This window comes from Elgaria multicarinata, chromosome 7, assembly GCF_023053635.1.
Source record: "Elgaria multicarinata webbii isolate HBS135686 ecotype San Diego chromosome 7, rElgMul1.1.pri, whole genome shotgun sequence".
NCBI classification, from domain to species: Eukaryota; Metazoa; Chordata; class Lepidosauria; order Squamata; family Anguidae; genus Elgaria; species Elgaria multicarinata.
The window spans coordinates 34,194,299-34,216,113 of NC_086177.1; the positions used below are offsets into that span (position 1 = coordinate 34,194,299).

The following is a 21,815-nucleotide window of genomic DNA, read 5'->3' on the forward strand; positions in this document are numbered from 1 at the left end:
CAAATGTTAAAGGGTGGAGCGAGGAGGAGGGATATCTAGGTTTTGGATAGATCACTTGTGACATTAATAGCTCTGGGGAGGCTAATAGAGACAATAGGAGTTAAACGAACTCTTGAGATTACTAATAAAAGAGCCAATTATCATGTCGACTTGGAAAGAGCATCTCTTTAAGATTTATTCCTTGCACATCTAATTTGACGTGACAAAGGCTCCCCAGATTGGGAGGGGGGGTTGAAACTTTAGCTTTCACTGCGCGGTGCTGAGGTTTCCAAAGGAGAGCAGCTTTGTAGAGCATCAGGCCCTGTTGGTGCCTAAACTACCCAAACACTCCTCTAGAGCGAATGCAAACACGGTCTCTTTCCCAGCGAATAAAAGACAAGCGCGCAAGCCCAACGAGTTTCACGCCAACAACAGTTCTCCCTGAAGAAGCCGAAAGAGGAGACTCGTTTTGCTCCGTTGCCGACATTGAGAACAGCCTTTAAAACAAAACCACCCCTAAAAATGGAGAAGCCGCACACTATTTTTCTATAATCGCCTTGAAAGGGCGTTTGGAAGAGGTTGGGAATGAGAACACTCCGTCTTCTAGACAAACAACTACAGCACACCATTAGGAACCAGCAGAAACAACCCAGGCTTTTCCATTCAAAAAACAAGCAGAAACCATCGCCACGGAGAGCGCACCAAGCAAACACCCTTCCGCCATCCTTGCTCGCTTGTTACAACAAAGCCCTCTGATGTAAACAATCCAGAACAATCTCATAAACCTGAAGTCGGGGGTGGGGCTGGGGGTGGCGTGTGTGTGTGAGTGTGTGTGTGACTAAGGGCTAGAGGGGATTGGTGTTTTCTTTGGTAATGAAAAATAATTTCAGGCCAACTAGAGAAATTAGAAGTCAGTTCTGAACCACGAATGGGATTAGGAAGAACTAAAACCTGGATCCGTTTAGCTAGATAATATAATCACACATATACACAATCACAGAGGATGGGATTAACTAAAAGGTTGTTTTCAACCGGGATTGTCAATTTCGTTTTCCATTTTCAAGCCTGTTGTAAATTACATCGAGGAGAGGGGAGGGGGGAGGGAAACAATAGCTTTACCAAGTTCTCTCGGCAACAGTACCAAGCTTGTGAGGACATGCTTGGAATGCTAAAGGAAATCGCTTACCTTTCTTAATTACAGTTTGATCTGGGATGTTAATACCCGGGTCCTCTACGTGCTGCAACAAAAGGAATACATGTGGACGTGAATATTTAAACATACAAAAAGAAACTGCTGATTTTCTTTCTCTTTCTTTCTCGTCTATATTGTTTGTTATTCTTAACAACAAAAAATTAAAAGGGATATATTTCGTTTCAATAGTTTGATATTTTAGGGTATATATTTTTTAAAAAAGTAAAGGCAGGATTTTAACTGTTTCCTCTCCAAGTTTAATCATGGCAAAGCTGACGGAGCCTTATATGCTACAGCCCAATCATAATTATGTTTACTCGGAGCAAGCCCTATCGATTTCAATACAACTGACTTCCAAATAAGTATGCTTAGGAAGAAAACCTTGCAGGACGATTCTAAACATGCTTACTCACAAGTAATACAGTCCTAGTTCAGTGGGGAAAGCCCTAGGTATAGTGTTTGCACAATTCTCTCTCTGTTTACTCGGAAGGAAGGCAGAAGGATGTCAACGGAATTTACTCCCGAGGAAGTGTGCATAGGTTACAGCCTCAGTTATGTAGTTTTAGAGTTCGTTTATTTTATTTTAAAATGGTAATTAACATGATCATAAGATTCTAGAATGATAATGTTAGGCTGCCTCTGGGCACAGAGGAAAATGCAATGGAAGCCAGAACGAGTAAAAGAAGCAGGAACAATCATTTTGGAGAGAGGAGTGAAGAAAAGGCGATCCCGTTCAACATTTTCGTTAGGGAAAACAAGGGCTGGAGGGGGAGGAACTAACTTTATAAAAACCGATCAGCCCAAGAGCCTAAAGCCCCGCTTTTTTCCTTTATTGTCCGCGAGTAGGTTTTGCTGCTGCTTTTAATTCTCCTACAGATGGATTGGTGCGCGCGGGCACGCAGGCGGGGCGCGTGCACTCGAGTTCAAAACGTGATTAGAAAGTAAAATGAAAATCATGTTTTCTAATTCCCAACCTGACAGTCAATCTAATGTGTCTGTGTCTGTTTACAAATTAGCACTAGCGCTGCTGAGATAGAAAATTTCGCCATCCTGTTACAAAATGCAGGCATTGCCTTTTAAAACATAGGCAGGCAACCTCGCACGCAAACAGAGACCCCCACAAACCCCCTTTTCCCCCCCTTTCTCTCTCTAGTCTCTGTCCAATAATAATACCGAGCCTAACATTTTCCATTCTGCCTTGGATTTATGCTCCTGTTAATTGTGCCTGATCTCAATGATTCCGGGTGGATGGTACGAAGTTGCTTTATTACAGGTTTTATTGTACTCAATGCTCTCATTTGTAACTTGCCTAAAGTGCTTCTGGATTTGAGCATAATTAAATTGAGAAATGTTCAGAAATGTCTACTGCTGCAGTTTTCTTTGGATTTTTTTTAACTATATGGGGAAATATGATCCCTTCAAGCAGGCACCCTAAACCCATAAAGTAAATGTAGTGGGGCGTAACGCTTTTATTTGTCTGATTTCTCTACCTATATAGAGTCCACGAAAACCACCAACTGTTAGGTTTTAAAATCCCGCCGAGATATTTATGCTTAAATAATTCTCGCCCTCGACTTAGCATGTCTTCAATACCGAGGAGTGGTGCTTCTATGAAAGGTTAACTGCGGCAACAACGGGAAAATTGAAAATGACCTTTTTCCATGACCCAAATTCCTTTAAAAGAACTTCACTACCCACTGCAGGCCCTGCCCATGAAGAAGGACCCTTGAAAGGTGCTTTCTCCAGATCTTTCCACTACTCAGTGACCAAAGTAGACAGTTTTATGCCAGTTTCGTCTGTTTAATGGCACTATGCTTAACTGGGCTGTTGATCTGCCCAGGCTTAAAAGAGTGTGTAGAGTGGGGGGGGGGGCGTGCGGGTAGACGTTCGTTTAAGGATTTATTCTGCCTGAATCCTATTTTCTGAAAATGTATCCCGCGATCAGTCACTGGTGCTGAGAGTGTATTTACCATTTAACATTCGAAATGAATTCGCACTTACATACATTTTTATAAAACGAAATTCCAATAAAGGGGACTATTTTAGCTCGTTTTTCTCACAGTAACAGAAGCCCCCACTAGCATCAAATTAGTTTATGTCATGATACCTAAACACATGTGGTTGGAAGTACCATTGGTTTCCATCGGACTACTTTCAATTGAAAGTAGATCTGCTGATTTAAACGGATTCCGCCCCCCCACAAAAAAAATAAGGGCTTTAAAAATCGCAGCCGTTCCACCCCTTGCCTTTCTTTTCTTTCTTTCAAATTAAAAGAAGTGTTGTCTTTCAACTCTCCCAATTGCTTCCTAAATTCCCACACACCACAAACCCACTTCAAGAAATGCATGCGTGTGTACTGGAAAACAACTAAATATCAGCAGAAATTTTCTGGAGTGGACTTAAGTCAGAGACGGCCTGTAATGAATTCCCTATTTCCTTCCCTCCAAGAACAATTTGCTTAAGGATGTGTGTGTGTGTGTGTGTGATAAAGGGTTTCAAAATGACCTCCAAATAGGAGGACCCATCAGAACATTATCCTTGCAACATGAAACTGTAAATCATTAAACTGTCAACGGATATATTGTTACAATATTGGATCCTATAATTTGGGATGGCATTTTAGTAACAGCAGCAATCACATCCAGATACCGCAACCCACTTCTCCCCTCACCCACAAATGTTTTCTGCCTGGTGTAAGCAGCACTGGAGATGTGCATAAATACAATGACTGGCACTGGTCAAATTCTGTTTTCACAACCAGAAGGGAGGAACCTTTGATAGTGACTTGTTCCTTTTGTATTCAAGCATATCAGGTGCTTCCCTCCCTCCCCCCATAATGGTCCTTTCTGCTTGCAAAGAGCCAAAGGACTAATCCCAGTCAAAATTAGAAATCTTTTGAAACAGCATTTATGGGTAAGAAAAATCAACTCCAGAACAGTGAACAGAAAACCTGCAGGGCACTGAAAAGATCTTCACTGGAAGATCACAACCCATCAGTTGTTACTGACCAGCCCGTCTTTTTCAACGGTCTGCAGGAAAAATAAAGCATGTTTGAAATTCGGCTTTTTTTAAAAAAAGAAATTTTTAAAAATGTGTTGTTATTCTTCCATTCATTTCTGAATTCTCTTAGCCCTGCAGACACCCGCGCTGCCAATTCTTCAATCCCCAATCAGTGTGGGTTTTGTTTGCTGTGCTTTTGATATGCAATTCGTTGGACTCTCTCTCTTTCTTCCCGGACTAAGGAAGGTATTTCGTGAGCCCTGGGTCTGATGAGGGTCAGGGCGTTCTTTCCCAAGCCAGCCAGGATCCTACTGAACGCAAGCAAGGCCCTGAGACCATGTTCTTAGCCTTCCCGCTCATGGTCACTGGGCGTGAAAAAGGGTATCGTGAAAGTCGACTTTCGTTTGATTGATTTCTCGATTGGTGCTTTTCTCTCCCTCCAACCCCAGCCCCCATTAAACAGATGCAAAGAATTATTAATTACTACTACTATTATTATTATTGGCCAGGTTTTTACGCAGAAGACGCTGGTGGGATGTGTGATTAAACAGGATGGGGAACCCTGGCTCGAGACATTGGCCTAGCTGTCTTCATTGTCTGCTGGAGGTCATTTGGCTGGAAATGTGCAGCTTAATGCCCCTCCACCAGCCCTGGGGGCGGCGAGTGGGGGACAGGCGTCGTCGTGTGAGAGAGTGGGTGGAAGACTACTGGGGGGGGGGGCGGGCGGGCAGCCCCGGTGTGTCTCCGATTCGTTCTCCTTACCGGTACGTCTTCTAACGAGTGAGGTATTGAATGAATGGGGATGTCTCCTAGTCCTGAGCTCAAGCCGTGAGGTCCGTGCAATAGATCTTCATGCCGCCGGTAATCCCTTCGCGGATCCAGCCCGGAGAGCTGGTGCGGAAGTCCGCGATGCGTGTGCAAAAGCCCCGTTTCCTGGTTCTGTCTCTGTCCCGGCCAGCCAGGGTGTTGGGGCTGGGGCTGGGCGTGCAGCGGGTTCAAGCTGTAAGGGTCGTTAACGTGGGAATACGGGTCTTGGGACTGCGGGTAAATGGGCTGATACGGTGGGGGGAAATAAGGGGGCTGGAAGTCGGCGTTGGGAGTGTGGGAGAGCGGAGGGGCGCTCGTGTAGGGGGACTGACCCACAGTCCCCAACTGGGGTAACCGGGCTGTCCCGTTGCTGGTGCCATCGTGACGATCCTGGTGAAGAAGAAAAAGAGAAGGGGCGCGGGGTGGGGGGGAGAGAGAGCGAGGTCAACATCAAGCTGTTTTACAGGGCCAAGCGCTTTGCAACCACCCAGCCACCCCAAATCATGTAGCTGCAATTTGCGATCATTTTGTTCAAAGCAGAAAGGGGGGGTAGGTCTCGAAATTCTCTTATCCAGAGGACATTGGCATCTACAAAAATGGAAATGTGTCCATTATTATTAACCATAATTTTAAAAGTCTGAATTAGAACCAACGAAGCAAATTGGTCCATTGAAACACATTGACTGGAAATCCAGAAAATGTTCTTACTGGAGGGAGGGGGCGGAGAATCGTTCAAAAATTGAACTTAGCCATGCTTTTAAAAAACACGTTGTGGTACCATTTGCAAAAAGACCCAGATCTACATTGCACTTTTAAAAGAAAAAAAGGAAAATGTAAAGAAATATTCACGGGTGCCCCATCAAAAAAGAATAAAAAGTGCTGCTATATCTTTTTGCATTTATAACCCTTTTCCCAGGCAAACATCCCCAAAAAGAGATGCCATTTTCTTAAAAGCATGTCCAGAAATATGACCAAAATGTGATTTCGAAATTAAGCCAGCCATTTACAAATTTGGCAGGGAGGGGTGATTGAGATAGAAGAGCCATAAAAATATACTGCTTTGTTGATTGGAATTGTACTGTAATATTACACATGGACTATATATATATATATATATATATATATATATATATATATATATTACACAGAGATATACATCACACATACACACAAAATAAATTCTACAGAAATAATGAAGAAGACCAAAAGAGAGAGAGAGAGAGAAATATCTGGGAAACAGAAATAAAGAGAAAAGAGTGGGGGGAGAGAGAGGAACGAAAATGTAAATGATTTCGCCGGTGTACAATTGGGACTTGCGAGGTTATGAAATTATAGCCCACAGGTACATCTAAAGGAAATTAACAGCCACACAAATGGAAGATGGGGGTGGGGGTGGGAATTATAAGAAAGCTATCGTTAAATGCCCCCGACTTCAGGCTCACAAACCCAGGATATTATCCCAGGAAAGGAAAGAAGTGGAAAGATGTGAAATCCAATCGGAAGAAGAGGGGGGTTGGTGAGGGAGGAGAGAGAGAGAGAGAGAGAGCGAGAGAGCGCAAAGCAAAGCAAAGCAAACAAAAAGAATGGGCTGGGTGTGGAAGCATGGCCAGCCTTTGGTAGTTAACTTGAAACAGCCAAAGGCACAATAAATAAGTTTTTTTAAAAAATTATTTATTCCCCCACCCTAAAATAAAATAAAAGCGGGGTGGGGAGACACAGAGGACAGATCTCCGCAGGCTGTGGAACCCCCAACCAGGCTGAGAAAAAGCATATGAAGAAGCACGATCCCACCACCACCACCACCACCATCAGCCCCTGAAAGAGAATGCTAAAGCCACTCACCATCGCTGAGAAACTGTGAACTAACATCTGCGCGGATTCGGGGGGTACCAAGTCAGGGCAGGAAAAAGGCAGAGAAAAGTATGGTCTTTAGCGCGCTCTCGCTTCCTCTCGCTCTCGCCCGCTCGCTCTCTCGCTCGCTATCTGCCTCTTGCCTCGGCTGCTCTCCCTCTTGCACACAAGCCCCTCTCGCCCGCTGCCTCGCTCGCTCTCACGCACACACAATGGGAGAAGCCCAGGTCTAGACCGTGACTCCTACACCAAGTCCCCAACGCCCAGGCTGGTGTCCGCGAGCGCTGGGGAAGCGCCTCTATAATCCATCAGAACTTGACCAAACGCCCGACGTTGTGCAGCTGCAAAAGCCAGAGCCGGATCCTGTCGGGAGAGCCCGAGTCCAAGTTGAGTGCGAGTGTGCCTGTGTGTGTGTGCGTGTGTGTGTTCCTTAATCCGTGTGTGTGTGTGCGCGCGCGCGCTTGCCCCCACCTCCCTTTCTCTCTCTCTCTCTCTCTGCCTCCTTCTTTGCCTGCTTCACGTGAGCTTCTAATGAGAGAGAGAGAGAGAGAGAGAGAGAGAGAGAGAGAGAGAGAGAGAGAGAGAGAGAGAGATCTGCGGCTTGCTTTCCTTGAGAGTCCTAATAGCAGATATTCATGACTATTAATATTACACGAATACTTAATAAGGGAAGAATGGCTGGAAATCGAGCGTGAAGCGAGGAAGCAACTCAAGGCAGAGTCTGTTCTAAATGACGTCCATTGAATGAAGAATCAGTGTATCTAATCAGAGACGGGGGGGGAGAGACGGGGGGAGAGAGAGAGAGAGAGACAAAAAGGGAGCGAGAGGGAGAGGAGGTGATGGTGGAGGGGGGGGGGGGAGAGAAGAGCCATGCCGTTGCTGCGTCTGACGAATCACAGGAAAGGGGCAACATTTTAAAAGGTTGCAGGGCATGCAGCAGAAGTGAAAGAGAAAGAGAGCCGGGGAGAGGGTGGGAGCGCGCCCAGGCTGGCAGGCAAGCTAGGGAGGAGAGGGGGAGAAGGCGAAGGAAGCGTGGACGGGGAAGAGGAGAAGGCTAAAGGAGGAGAGAGGGCGAAGGGGAAAGGGCAGCAGTAAGGAAGTGGAGGAGGAAGGCAGGAGAAGGCGAAGGAAGGAGGAGAGACATGTGGGAAGAGGGACACCGAGCAAAAAGGAGAGCGAATAAAAGAGAGCGCAGGGCTCGGGGAAAGAGACGGGCTGGGTGCCCGCGCTAGAGAAATTGGGGAAGCGGAGGAGGAGGAGGAGGAGGAAGAGGCGAGGGGACGGATGGAAAGATCCGAGGAGGGCAGGGGGGCAGGGCAGAGGGGGCGAGGACGAGGCTTGGGCGAAAGGCGGCAGAGCCAGCGGCCGCGGGGCCGGAAGGGAAAGCAGGAAGGCGACGGCTGAGAGGCGCACCAGGACCCCGCGCCGGGGAAGCGAAGGGCGCACCTCGGGCGGCGGTGGCGGCGGCGGCTGGGCGAAGGGAGGCGCCTCGAAGGGGAGGGCAAGCAGCTGCTGGGCTCCAGCTCCCCGCTTGGCCCCGGAGGAGCCGCTCTCTGGCCCCGGCTCGGCGCCCCCGCCTTTCGGCTGCCCGTGCTCGGCTGGGCCCGGCTGTTCTGCTCCGGAGGCCTCCTGCTGCGTCACGTCCATGACTCGACGGCCCGGAGGCGGCGGCGGCGGCGGCGGCAACAGAAGCAGGGCCTCGCCGGAGCCCCGGGCTCCCCGCCCAGCGCGGGGAATCCCCGTCCCCCCTCGGAGCTCCGTCCCCCCCGGGAATCGGGGCGGTGGAGCAGCTCGCCTCGCCTCGGGAGCCCCACGGCGCTTTCCCCCGTTGGGGCTGAGGATCGGGGAAAGGGGTGGCGAACAGCAAGGGGGGGAGGGAAGGGAGGGAGGGAGGCGACTGGCGCTAGGCTGGCCCTGACAAGCTCGGGCTCCCAGACTCGGCCCAACCCGTCCAACTGGCTGGGCAACTCGCAGCCAGCAAATCCGGCGAGATGACAGGCAGTGCTCCACTTCTCCTGCCGGCTTATCATAACAACAGGCGCTCTGCCGCCGAGCGAGCGAGTGAGCGAGCATGTTGCTGCAAAACTCTCAGCGCGCCCCCGCCAAATCAAAAACAAAACAAAACAATCTTTTCTACAGAAAAGAAGAAAGAAAGAAAGAAAGAAACACTCGCAGCCTTGCAATCTCGTTGCCTTTGCCGTCTTCCCAGCTTCTCTCTAATTTTCACATAGGAGAGTTGAAGCTTCGCAGCCGAAAACAAAGAAACACGGAATTATGTATTTCAAAGGCCCAAATTTGAAGAAAATGCTAAGAATCAGACGATTTCAACTGCCTTCCAAAGTAAATCGCATTAAGCAAATACTGAAGCAAATTCAAGCCATGAACACTTACTTCCACGTTCTCAAAAGTTGTCCCATCACCAGACTTTTTTTTAAAAAAAAATGAAATAAAAATAAAATAGAATAAAATAATGATTTCCTCCAACTGCAACCTGATGCAGGTCTACGTGGAAGTAAATCCCACTGGGTTCGATGGGACTTACTCCCACGTAGGTGTGAGGATAGGATTGCAACCCTAGTCAATTTCATGCTCGCCCACTTAGTCTCAAGAGTTCCTGTCAATTGCAGCTGTCTGCGTCTGGAATACTACAGCTGCGCCCTCCCTACAGAAGAAACCGTCCAAGCACCCCCGCGCCAAAAACACCTCCCGGCCGGCTTTGGGAGCCACGCCGTTGGATCTGTTTGTTTATCACCTGGGTGTGAAGCCGCAAGGGGGGCGGGGGAAGCCAGCAAATTTGCAAGCAAATCCACAGCCCCACGTGCTGTGCAGTTTAACACCGAAAAATGAATGACTTCCCCCCTAAAACGTCTGTTTCAGAGCGGCCATGGGGGACGGGGAGAGCGAGCGAGCGAGCGAGAGCTTTTTCAATGCCTTAGATTGTGAAAAGGAGATCTCCTCCTGCATGCCATCTTCTGACATTTGTAGACAGACTTGTCCCTCCGTAGGAGTCATAAATCTCAACACCATCCCATATTTGTTTTCTTCATTAATCTCTCAGACTGTCGCTTGCCGGATTCTGCCATGCGTGCACCATGAGAAAAGGGAACGTGTGTGTGTGTGTGTGTGTGTGTGTGTGCGTGCCTGTGTGGGGTACCTGCATCAACGCGCGGGTGTGTGTATTGCACACCGGTCCGTTGGACTGGGATGGGAAACAAAGCCCCACAAAACAGTTTTTGGAAAGCGGAGAAAACAAAACACGCACAGAGAGAGAGAGATCCGGCTTAAGATGGCACTGTCTCCGCAGTCTATCAGCGGGGGAAACTAAAACCATTTAACGCATTGAACAGTGTCACCCTACGTGCATAACAACTTCGAGACACGCTTATTTAATAGCCATCCTTGCTTTCACGCTAGTGGTTCATCTTATACATCCATCCGTGTCTGACTAGCCATCGAAACTTTTTCTTAAACTACCTCCCTCTCCTCTCTCAAGCCACATATTAAACCTCTCTTTTACCCTATATAAACCTCTGCAAAACCACAGACACAAGCACATTTATCTATCTTGATATTATCCCCGTAATATCATCGTATTCTGTGCACAAAATGTGTCAGTGACCAGTGATGCACCGTATGCCAGGCGAATGGAGGAGCAAACATCGGTCCCTGGCACCGTCTACGGTCGGAAGACGCCTCTCCGTCTCTGCCTGCCCTCCAACACCATCTGAGCTACCAGGCATCTCCCAATAGCAACGCCTTCGAGGCGGCATTTGAGTGCGAAAGGCGTGCTTAAAGCCACGCTGCTCTCACCAAACCCCCCATCAACTGGCGCAGAAGAAGAAGAAGGAGAACACGGCGAGCCCAGCCAGGCAGGTTCCACGCGGAAGTGACCACGATCCAAACCAGATCGGCAGAAGTCCTGCGCTATGGATTCAGCAGACCTGTGGATCGCAGGTGTCTGTTTCGCGAGCTCTCTCTAGGAGATCGTTGACGATCCCTCTCTGCTGACTCCAGAGGCTTTTCTCTTTGTCTTGTTGCCTTTTCTCGTAGTCATCCACTCATCCATTCATTCCACTCATTCATTCCATCTTCTTTCCACCCAGCCCTCTCCCGCTGCTGTTTGGGCAATGCTGTTTGTACAGAAAGATCCGTCTCTGGCTTTTCTCCCCTTCTGATCTACTTGGGCCGAGGTCGATTTTTCTTGTAAACAGCCCCCGCCGCCGCCCCCCCCAAAAGGGGCGCCTGTCCCCCTAACGTGCCCCTGCCTCGCTTCCAGCTGGAAGATTTGCCAAGTAGCCCAGCGCAGAAGTTTGTCTTCCAAAGCATCGCTGGTTACTGCAAGGTGTTTCCTCCAAGCCCACCCCACCCCATGGCAACTGACTTTGGGATGAGGGGGAAACGGGTGGGTACTGGAGGGCCGGGGGGGGGGTCCTCCTCTCTCAAAGTGTGCCCCAGCCGCGGGAAAGCGCTTACCTCACATTCCTCATACTTGATATTATCCGTCAGTTTCCAAAGCATTTTCATGGATTGGCGTGGCGAGAGACAAGAGAGACAGAGAAAGAGAAAGAGAGAGAGAAAGAGAGGGAGAGGGAGAGGGAGAGGGAGAGAGAGAGAGAGAGAGAGAGAGGCGGCCGATTTGCCCTGCCTGCCTGCCTTGCGCTCTCCTCTGGCATGCAGAGCGCGCTGGCTGGAGTGCTTGAGCAGGAGCAGGAGGAGGAGGAGGAGGAGGAGTGGGGGGGGAGGAGTGGGGGGGGGAGGAGGAGGAGGCGATCTCCCGTGCCCGCTCGGAGATCTCCCTCTAATGGTCGAAACTTTCCCCTTTTCCACGCTCGTCTTTTACCAACAGACTAATCGCCTCATTAGCATAGCAACAATAGGCCAGTTGCTCAAACGCGCAACAACCTGCAAGCGAAGGGACGCAGGTAGCCAGGAAGCCACCGTTAGCTATCATTATCGTCATCCATCCATCCATCCATCCTCCTCCTCCTCCTCCTCCTCATCGTCGTCATCGTCATCATCATCTTAAAAGCAACTTTAAAACTACAGGATTCTGAGTTTTATATGATTTTGTTTTTTCGAAGTCACGATTTATGGAATCCTCTGTGTTGGATCGTTTATGTGATCCTTTCTTCATATTCGCTCAACTCAAATTCTCCTCCCCTTTTTGCTCTTTTAACTGTTTTTCCCCGCGTACACACGCACCCCCACCCCTACCCCTACCCCTACCCTCACCCCCACCCACCCCTGAGCGCAATATTCTCCCAATTCTCTCTTTTGGAATTCACATTTCAATGGAATGCGATTTCTACATAGAGGCAATTTTGAGCCTATAGCAGTCAATAGGAAAACTCGCCCCGAGTTTCATGGACTGCAGCGTTGCCACCCGATCCTATGCATACTTCCTCGCAAGTAAGTAGGGCTGGTCCCCAAAAGACTGCCTTCGGCATGTGACATAGGTAGGATTTTAACCGTGCAGCTCTGCCCTGTTCATTGTTACTCAAAAGTAAGCACCACTGAGTTCGGTGGAACTTACTCCTAAGTAAGTTTGTGCAGGAATGTACGTATTCAACGCCCGTTCTCTGGTTGTCACCTGTGGCAGTTCCTAGGCAAGTTTTTCTCGCCTTCTTTGGTGCTTTTGCTTTGCTTTATTATTTATTTATGTATTTATTTTTGCAGTGTCGAGGCCTATTCTCCCCCTCCATCGTGAGTCCAAGCTTTAAAGAATCCGTGTTTTTTTTAGAGGGGGGAAAAGTAGCAGTCCCACCACCCACTTGCTGGTGATCTAACTGTAATGGGAGTTCGCCTCCTCCTCGCAGCTCGTCTTCTATTATGGGTTTGTTTATTGTTGCGTTTTTGGTCCCAGGGGTTTCCCCCATTTTGGTCGAATTAGATATCCTTGCGCATCAAATCAGAGAGAATGACGCCCGCTCCAGAATGCTCTAAGGCTGTAGTCCTGAGCGCAATGACTTCGGAGTGAGTTCTGCGGAAAGCAAGGAGACCAAAGGAAACGTTCAGGATGGGGCTGTTGGCAGAAATGCTGAGAGTGCAAGCGATTTGGGCTGCGATCCTAAGCAGATTGGGTTTGTACTAAAGTGAATTCCGTTCAAGGCAACAGGATTTACTTTATTGCCAAAGGAAGAGCTTAGGAATGGATGGAAATCGTGGGCAGTGCCCAAGTTGGAGTCAATGCGATTTAGTGGAGTCGGAAATGGAACAGCAGAGTTTCCTTTACTCTATGAGGCTTTTTGGGGGCTAGGAGTGAAGCTCTAGATCCCTTTACAATAGGTGGGGATGCATCCTGGAATATATGAAGTCATAGCTAAAAGAAGAAAAGTGCCTTTTAACCATATGCAGAGTGCTTTTCTGTCGGCACTAGCTTGTCCCCACAATACCTGGGTTTAAGCAGCAGGGCTTTTGAGGTCAGGTGGCAAAATATTCACGCTGGCTTGAGCCTGGAAGGAGTAGCCTTTTTGATCAACACTGAAGTCAGGGGCTTAAGTCTAGTGAGGTCTGGCTTCAACCCTGGGCTCTAGCCATGGGAAGGCTCGTACCTTTCTTGGCTTTGGTCCATAGTGACTAGACATCATGGCTTCTTCAGAATTGTTAATTCGCTTTGCTTTTTTACACTGGTGGACACATGTTGTTGTTTTTAATCCGAATTCTTTTCTGGTGACAAACTTTAAACCGTTTCACTGAAACCAACAAAAAGTCTTCCACCTTTGTGCTCATTGTGGTCAATAAGCAGCCCCTGTCATGTTAGGGCAGGTGTAGGCACTGGCCTTTGAAAAATAAAATAAAAGAAATCGGGGAATCGTTGCATTTTTGCTGATTCTGAAATTAGAACGCGTCGATTTTAATGGGTTTGCATACGTGTCTGAATCAAGAGCTTACCTGTAACCGCAGCTGGAGAGCAGGCTCCGGAATGAAACCCGCCTTCACAGCATAGCGCTCCTAATGTTGAACCACAGCGAGATCTACAGGTCCAAGAAGGCAGAGGCATCCTCTACTAGGAGAACGAGCTGCAATTCACCCACCTGGAGGACCATTCATTAAGCTTATGTGAACAGGTCACAAAAGCCCGCGAAACCGGAGGGAACCGGAGAAAGACCCTTTGGGGAATGAAATTGTCACCGATTCGAGTTTGCTCCGGCTTAAGCGGCTTCTAGGGGAGACTTTTAAAAATAATAATAGATAAATCAGAACTCAATAAAAGGCCAGTGATTCTGGATGAACGAGATACGAGCGATTCCTTTTAGTCCCTTTCCGAATTCTTAAGAAACACCCGTCTGACTCCGGTTCTTCTTTCCTGCCTTCTTCTTCTGTTTTTCGAAACTGCCCTGGGGGATTAAGGGGGGCAGGAATCGATTCTATTCCCATTGACATTCAATAGTGAGCTGGCAAGAAAGAAGGCAGTCCGAAAAAGGAGATCTCCCCCACGCCTTCAACACGCAGGAGCACTCCAGGTTCCTCTAAACCCCCCATCATCAACAACCTGTGACAGGGCGAGTCAAGTACCAAAAACACTCACACAAAACCCCCACGGCGCCCAATATGCCTTCCAGGGACGATTGCGCCACTGGGGCTTCCAGGCACAACGGGAGTGGAAGATCCACCACCACCACCAGCAGCAGCAGCCCGGAGCTCAATAGCCCTGCAGGGAGAGGGCGAGCGCCCTCTTGAGGCCAGCGGGTGAGGGATCGGCCCCAGCGGCCTCCCTGGGGGCAAGCGCAGCAACGTTGCCAAGCTTTGGAGGGCCCACGAAGCCTTCAGGCTTGGGAAAGCCGACAGAGACTGGGGTAGGGAAATCTAGAGTACTAGCCAATGTTAGTCCTACTTAGAGGAGAGCCATGGAAAGGAATGGGACTTAAGTTCGTCGAGACTAAGACGTCCCATTCATGTCAATGGGCCTACTTTTGTATTTATTTATTTTGCAAGCAAACGCCTAGAACCCAGAAAACTTTCCTCGGGAGGAGCTGCAAGCAGACGTGAACCAACACTAGTCGTGCGGATGCACACTCAGACACTCTTGCCGACACATACGTACACCCACAGCTGAGTATTATCATCATCATTATCATCATCATCGTGGTCCCTTCCTGATTTCCCACGGGCACCTCAATGGCCTGTATCGCATCCCCTGCTCCACTAAGTCCTGACTTCGCTGGGAGACGTCTACTACGATGGAGGAAGTAAGAGGAAGAGGGCTTCGGCTATTGGGGGTATAGAAATGAAATAAATAAAACAAAATAAAAAAATAATTCTGCCGGCCCCTGTAAGTAACGCGCCGCTAATGCTAAACATCCCATTGGACCGTGTGTCCCATAGAACCGAATCAATGGGACTTCGTGCCCGTTAAGATAGGCCAGTGTCCGAAAGACAGGGCAGACAAAGCCCTTAGGACGCCAAGTCGATGCATGTTTAGGCTGAAAAAAGACCTACAAATCCTAGTTGTAGGACTTTTTTTCTGTTTAATCATGGATAGGGTTGCCCCCTTCGCTATTCTTTTTTAGGCCACCGGGGACTTGACTTCAATAAAGGCCCCACTACCGCTCTCTGCCTCCCCGCCCCCCCCGCCCCCATCATAATTCGAAGTACCGAGAGATTTAGGCTCAGAGTATTATGCCTATTACAACCCGGGGAGCACGTTAGCGATGAATCCCGGACTTAAGCCGATGGCATTCAGTTAAACAGCGGCAAAACGAGGGGAATTACAAACAAATAAATAAATAAATTGAATTAAAAAAAATCTTGCTTTAACTTAGGTTGGACTCGGAGCCAGACTCATTTACAGTGCAATTCTAGGCGTATCTTCTCTGACTTTTTAATACGACAGGTTTAAGGACATGGTAAACTGCTGCTTAGAAATGAGTGGGATCTCCACACACACACACACACACACACACACACACACACACACACACACCACTGCTTCTTCTGCTTCTTCTTCGGTATTAGTTTCACAGGATCATGCCTGGTAAGTTTAAAAGTTGGGGACAGCCTAAACTCTTCGGAAAGAAAAGAAACTTGAAGACACACACACACACACACAGAGCTGACTTTAAAATAAAACTTTCTTTGCCTCATTTGGTCCAGCAATGGAAAAGAAAAGCCCCCAACTTCCAATGGTGTACAAAGTTCAGTTTTCCTGTTTGTGGGGAAAGGAACAACTCCTGAATTGCCCAAAGAAGAGACCGAGCGATAGACAAGAGGAGAGCGAAGTACCCTCGGGACGCTTCCTGGGACCACAGACGGACTCTGGCCGGGCTCTCGGCAGCCGCGCCGCTGGGACTGGATCGCGGGGCTGAAGCCCAGGGGCCCCGCAGCCCAGGGGCCTTCGTGGAAATGAGCACCCAGAGAACCAGGGAGAGGCGCAGCGGCGAACAGGCCCGCCCGGGCAGGCCCACGCTGCCGGGGCCCTCCGGAACTGACTCACCTCGCCGCCGCATCTTTTCTTTCTTTCTCCTTTTAAAAACCAGGTACACGGTTACAGATATTTATTTTATTTTATTTTTACTTCAAGATATACGATCCTTTTCTGCAGGTTAGTGGAATAATGGAACCCGAGATCCGTTTCCAAAGGCCGGCCCTCGTCCAGAGGAAGCCTGCGAGGCCGAGGCGAAAGCGAAACAGCCCTCACCGTCGGACCTCGGCACAAAAAAACTCCGCTGGCGTCCCCTGAAACGCTGACAACTTCCACAAGCACCCCTGTCTCTGAGCGCAAGGCCGATCCGTGCCGCCCCTTAAACTTTGTAAGATCTCCGTGTTTCCCTAAACACCCTAGCACGCACTCTCTCTCTCTCACTCTCTCTCTCTCTCTCTCTCTCTCTCACACACACACACACACACAGAGTTTGCAAGAGGAGTCAGACTTTAGCTCAGGCGGTTTAACATTATCTTTCCTACAAACTTGAGGGATCTGCAAAAAGAGGACTCCCCTACACACACGCACGCGCGCGCGCGCACACACGCCATTCTCCAAATCATAGGTAAAATCATCGTCATCAAAAGCTCCGGCTATTTCCCCGGGCCCCGGAAATCGGGGGTTGTTCAGGTAGAGAAGGAGCGGCGAGCCCCGACGCGCCGCTTCCAGCCCCCCAGGCCTCCCTTTGGGAAAGCTACCGGCTCTCCCCCACCTGTTGAATGGCCACCAAAGCTCGCCCTACTACCAACAAAACCCTCGAACCGGTTCCCGCGAGGGTGCGCTTTTTCCCCCCTCGGGGCAAAGCTCTGAGAAAAATCCCCAGTGAAACGCTTGGTTGCTCGTCATGTTCCTGGTTTGGATCCATGCCTCCCCTTTCCATCCTTAAAGCCCAAACAAAAACAGGAGGGAGAGAGAGAGAGAGAGAGAAGCAAAAGGGAGGAGAGGAGGGGGGCAGAGAGAGAGAAGCCGAGGAAAAAACTATTACCTGCCAGTCGCCCATTTTTGCAAGGAGTGACATTATGGCTCCAGGCTGCCTATCACACAGTCCCTGCCGGTCATGGAATGAGTGATCCGCTCGCCTCTCCTGCGATCTCTTTACGCAAAGCCTTCTTTTACCTGCCAGAGGAACTGCTCACCTGGTCATAAAGAGCAGGGTGCTACCTGCCCGCGCCTGCGCACTGGCGCAGGAATGCATTCGGCCAGTTCCCTGCCAGAGCTGGCAACCTGTCTCAGAGGATGATGGATTTACAGCAAGCAGCAGCTCTGCAGCCGGCGTGCTTGGCTCCCTCCTCCCCGCTTCCTCCGGAGAGGCCGGGCCGGCCGGCCGGCCCTCCTCGAGGGGATCACAAGAGCCGTGAGCCCGAGGAGTCGCTGGGATTCCCCCGTTGCTTCTCCTATTGTTCGGCTTTCTTGCAGGGGAGAGCGAGAGCGAGTGCGGGGAAGCGGAGGGCAGGTCTGCGTGATGGAGAATCGGGGAGTCACTCCGGCTTGGGCGAGACACCGAGCGGGTGACTGGCGCTTCGGCGCAACGTGTGTATAGGTTACTTGGGTGCCCGGGGACGAGGGAAGGGACGAGCGGGGGTGGGTGGCTGACGAGAGAGGGGAGCGTTGTTCGGAAAGGCAGCAATCCCTGCCTCCGCGAGGTGAGCAGCTGCGAACTCGGCTGAGTTCTTCTGCTGCTCCTCGGGAAAAGGGCGGTCGGAGCCAGACCTTGACTCGCGTCTTCTCCAGCCGGGGGGGGGGGGACCTTTGGCTTAGCCCCTACGGTCGCCCACCAACCCCATCGCTTTCCACCCAGAGCGATTGCTCTCCGAGCCGCCCGCCTTGCTCCCCACCCCTCTCTGATGTTCGCCAGGCTGAAAGTTGACCCATTGGACGCGATGGGCTTCCATGCAAACACTTGGGGTTTCCCTAGGTTGAAGCAGGTAGAGATGCAGCCGGAGTCATGAAATTTCTCCGTTAAAATAAATGGGAGTGGTGGAATACGCTTTTAAGACTTTTAAGACGCTGTTAAGACTTCCCCCCCCCCTTTTCCCTTTTCCTTAAATAGCAAGCGGTTGGCGCCCTGGCGGGGGTGAGTTGAGTGAAGAACTGCGGGTCGGTGTTGCACCCGTTGGCTTTAAGGGGAAGCGAGTTAAATTCAAGCAAATCAGCTTTACCGAGTTGTGGATTGCGCTGTCAAATGCTGGGTTGGGGATGGGAATGACAGACAGGTCAAAGCAGTATCTTTCAGAAGGTGGAGTATTTGGGGTTTTCTTTTGGTTTTTCAGCACCTGCCCCCCCCCCTGTCTTATAGTGAACCTTTCTCGAATATTACCCCGGAGGGCTGAAAAGCAGGGGTTGTGAGTCCCCCACCCCTGCCTGTCCACAAGATCTTAAGCTTCGACCCTTGAAAATAATTTTGTTCAAAGTGACTTGGGCAAACCTGGGCGTTTTGGAGACACTCTTCTTTTCCCCGAGCAGGTTGCTGATTTTGGAGGCCGTTTTGGGCCATAGCTAGACCTAAGGTTTATCCCTGGATGATCCAGGGGTCAAACCTGTTCATCTAGGTGACACACAGGGGATCCAGTGCTCAGGCAGGGGCGAACCCTGGATGATCCCAGGATAAACCTTAGGTCTAGCTGTGGCCCTGGTCTCGAAGGACTTGAGACCAATCTTTTTTTGGGCCCTCAGTTGTGTGCAGTTTGGGTACCAAACTTTGGTATCCCGACCAGACGTCGTACGTGGAGAGGGAAGTTTTCAAAACGTCACACATGCTTTTTCGATGCTTCATTTCAGTTCTGGCGTTTGGTTTGGTTCCTCTTTTTCCAAGGATGCGATCTTGAGCCAGGTCAGGTGGGTGCACGTGCTTTTATTGTAAGGAGATTACTCTGACTCTAGAGTAGTCCCGTAAGATTTCAGAGGAGTCTTCCCTGGAGTCTTAGGCTGCAAATCCTATTCTCTCTTACTTGGGAGTAAGTCCCATTAAACTCAATGAGACTTACTTCTGAGGAGACGTGTAAAGGATTTGCTTTTTCTCGAGGCATCTGTAAACAGAGATGGGTCAGCTTCTAGGCAAAGGATTAAATACGTTTCCTAAAACCAGTCAGGGATTTGCGCCTTCATTTATTCTGGCTTTTAGCATCGGGGCGCGGTAGCCTCAGCTTTAGATGTAGGATTTCAGTCGCTCTCCCTCTTTGATCCTTGTCGCATTTCTCGGAAGGAAGCTTCTCTGAAATGAACGCATCTGAGGCATGGGGGCCGCAAGCCTGGTTGATCCGGTTTCCCAGGCTTATGGATCGCTCTCCCTGTCTCAATGCAGTCCGGGGGGGCGGCGGGGGGGGGGGCTAAAGTGTCCGAACGCTCTGGCTGAGTTAACAGGGATTGTATAGGCTTTTGTAGGCTTTTGATCTTGTACTCCGCCTTGGGAAGGTTTTGCGGCCTAAAAACAATTTTAAATAAACAAAGGAATGGTTGAAATAAAATAAGGCACCACCTCAACCCGTTTGGCTCCTGCCCAGAGCAACCAAAAGTGCAACCGGCTTTCTCTCCACACACACACCCTCATTTTAAGTCGCTGGGCCTACATCAGCCTCAACTAATGGGTCGGAACCGGAGTTGGACGCCAGGAACTCATGGGACATTTCCCCTCCTTGGGAAACGGTCCCCTCCCTCCAGAAAGAGGCGGTGGCTTTGCAAACGCCCTTAAGGCGGAGGTGTCTGATAGCCGAGAAACAACAAAGCTTCTAGGGACGGGAGCATCTTTCCCTACACAAAGGTAGGAGTTCATTCTATTAACTGTTACTATTCCGATCCCCGCGGGGGGGGGGAGTAGGACTGGGGGAGGCAGGAACGCGGCCCCAGCCAAATATTTGCAAATTAACAGCCACTATTATCATGATGATAGTGCGTTGAGCTCCAGCTGGGCCCAGGCGCTCCAGACCAGACTGGGTGGCGAAGGACGATGGTCCCTCATTGGCTCCAGCATCCGAGCTAAAAGAACAGGAGCCCCAAAATCTGGCATTTGAGCAGGGCGATCCTGTTCACGTCTAGTAACTCAGGGTGGTGTAGTTGTTAGAGTGCTGGATTGGGATTCAGGAGATCCGGTTTTAGGCCCCACTGGGCCATGAAGCTCACTGGGTGACTTTGAGCCAGGCACTGACTCTCAGCACACCTCACAGGGTTGTTGTGAAGATAAAATGGAGAGGAGGAGGACTATGCGAACTGCCTTGAGTTCCTTGCAAGAGAAAAAAATGGAGCAATATAAAAGTAATATATAAGTCCTGGGAGTAAGTCCCTGAGTTCACTGGGACTTACTCCCAGGAAAGAGTACATATAGGCTATGGAGGCTGGTGGCTCCAATTTTGGTAGGGCTGTGAATCCCATCTGGGTTTTAGTCTAAAACAGACAGGACTCTAAAGCAGTTGGATGGGTTCAGCACCTTTGATAGCTTCTTTAGGGTTCTGGATGGTTCTTACTAAAACCCAGAAGGGATTCACAGCCCCACTGGAATCGGAACCACCAACCTCTACTGTTTGAAGATTGCAGTTTAACCTGTGGGGAAAGTTCATCCTACCGCATTGAGTTAGTCACCTTCCTTCCCCAAGTGAAAGCCGCCTCGTCTGCATGTTTGCTACAGAGCAGGCAGTTCAGTCGATGGGATTTGCTTCCCAGATGCAGCCCCTTCCTATGATTGTTTACCCAGAGGTCTACTGATCTATTTTCATGTACATGTGTAGGCTAGAGGATTGCAGACGTTTGCATAAATTGACTTGATTTACAGTTCTTTGGCTGAATTGCCTGGTGGATGGCAGTCACAATTTCCTCCCAGAGCTTCTAAAGCAGGGGTGGGAAACCCTAGGCCCAGATCTCAAACCATCCCCCCAGATTCCCGAGAGGGGCATGCTCCCTTCCTCTGGCCCACCCCTTTCCCCCTTAACCCCTGATAATTGGGGGGAAAGGCTGCACAAAAACCAGGAAACCTCCATTCTAAAAGGTTAAAATGCCCCCTCCACCCCCACCCCCCAAGGCTTAGTTACTGGCAGTAAAAACTACAACAGACTGGTGTTTGGGGTAATTTTGGCCCCAGCGCCTTTGCCTCTGGCTCCACCCACCCACTGAAATGAGCCTGGAAAGCTTCTAGGAAATTGAATTAGGCCCTTGGGCTGAAAGATCTTCAGTACCCCTGCTGTCAAATTAACCAGCAAGAAAGGAAACTTAAATACCTGCCGGATTCACTCTTAGTGTTTTTCCCAGTTGTGAACTACTGGTGCAACGTTTTTGCTTTACCAATTACTTGCTACCCTCTGTTAATGCTCCATGCCCTAACTGCTGGTTTAAGAAGGAAACTGTTCAGTTGGATTCATTTGAAATGAAGTGTTTAGGTTAGTCAATATTGTCCCATTGAATTGGTGCAAGAGCACTGAATGCTTATCCCGTTGAAGGTTAAATTGGTTTATCTCAATAGAGGGAGCTGCAATGTGTGACGCGGAGTCTGAAACAGGTCAGGTGCCAAAGGTGCAAAGCGAGCCGAGACCCTAAATGTGACGTATATTTAGGACCACTATGCAAGCCCTCTTAGACTCA

The 21,815-nt window shown here is 49.6% G+C and overlaps 1 protein-coding gene across 3 annotated transcripts in view; it reads right to left on the reverse strand.

Moving 5' to 3' along the window:
* Positions 1 to 17,344, reverse strand: part of TFAP2A (transcription factor AP-2 alpha) — a 30,488-nt gene extending 13,144 nt beyond the window's left edge. The window contains exons 1-4 of one of the 3 annotated variants that reach the window (XM_063130360.1): positions 11,303 to 11,510; positions 6,821 to 6,847; positions 4,934 to 5,368; positions 1,166 to 1,217 (exon numbers count right to left, since the gene is read on the reverse strand). In XM_063130360.1, coding sequence (XP_062986430.1) covers positions 1,166 to 1,217; positions 4,934 to 5,368; positions 6,821 to 6,847; positions 11,303 to 11,353 — 565 coding nt within the window. In that variant the 5' untranslated portion in view covers positions 11,354 to 11,510. Of the gene's footprint in view, positions 1 to 1,165; positions 1,218 to 4,933; positions 5,369 to 6,820; positions 6,848 to 11,302; positions 11,511 to 17,235 lie in introns of those variants that run through there. The other 2 variants (XM_063130359.1, XM_063130361.1) reach the window with 2 other exon arrangements.
* Positions 17,345 to 21,815: the final 4,471 nt, after the last annotated feature.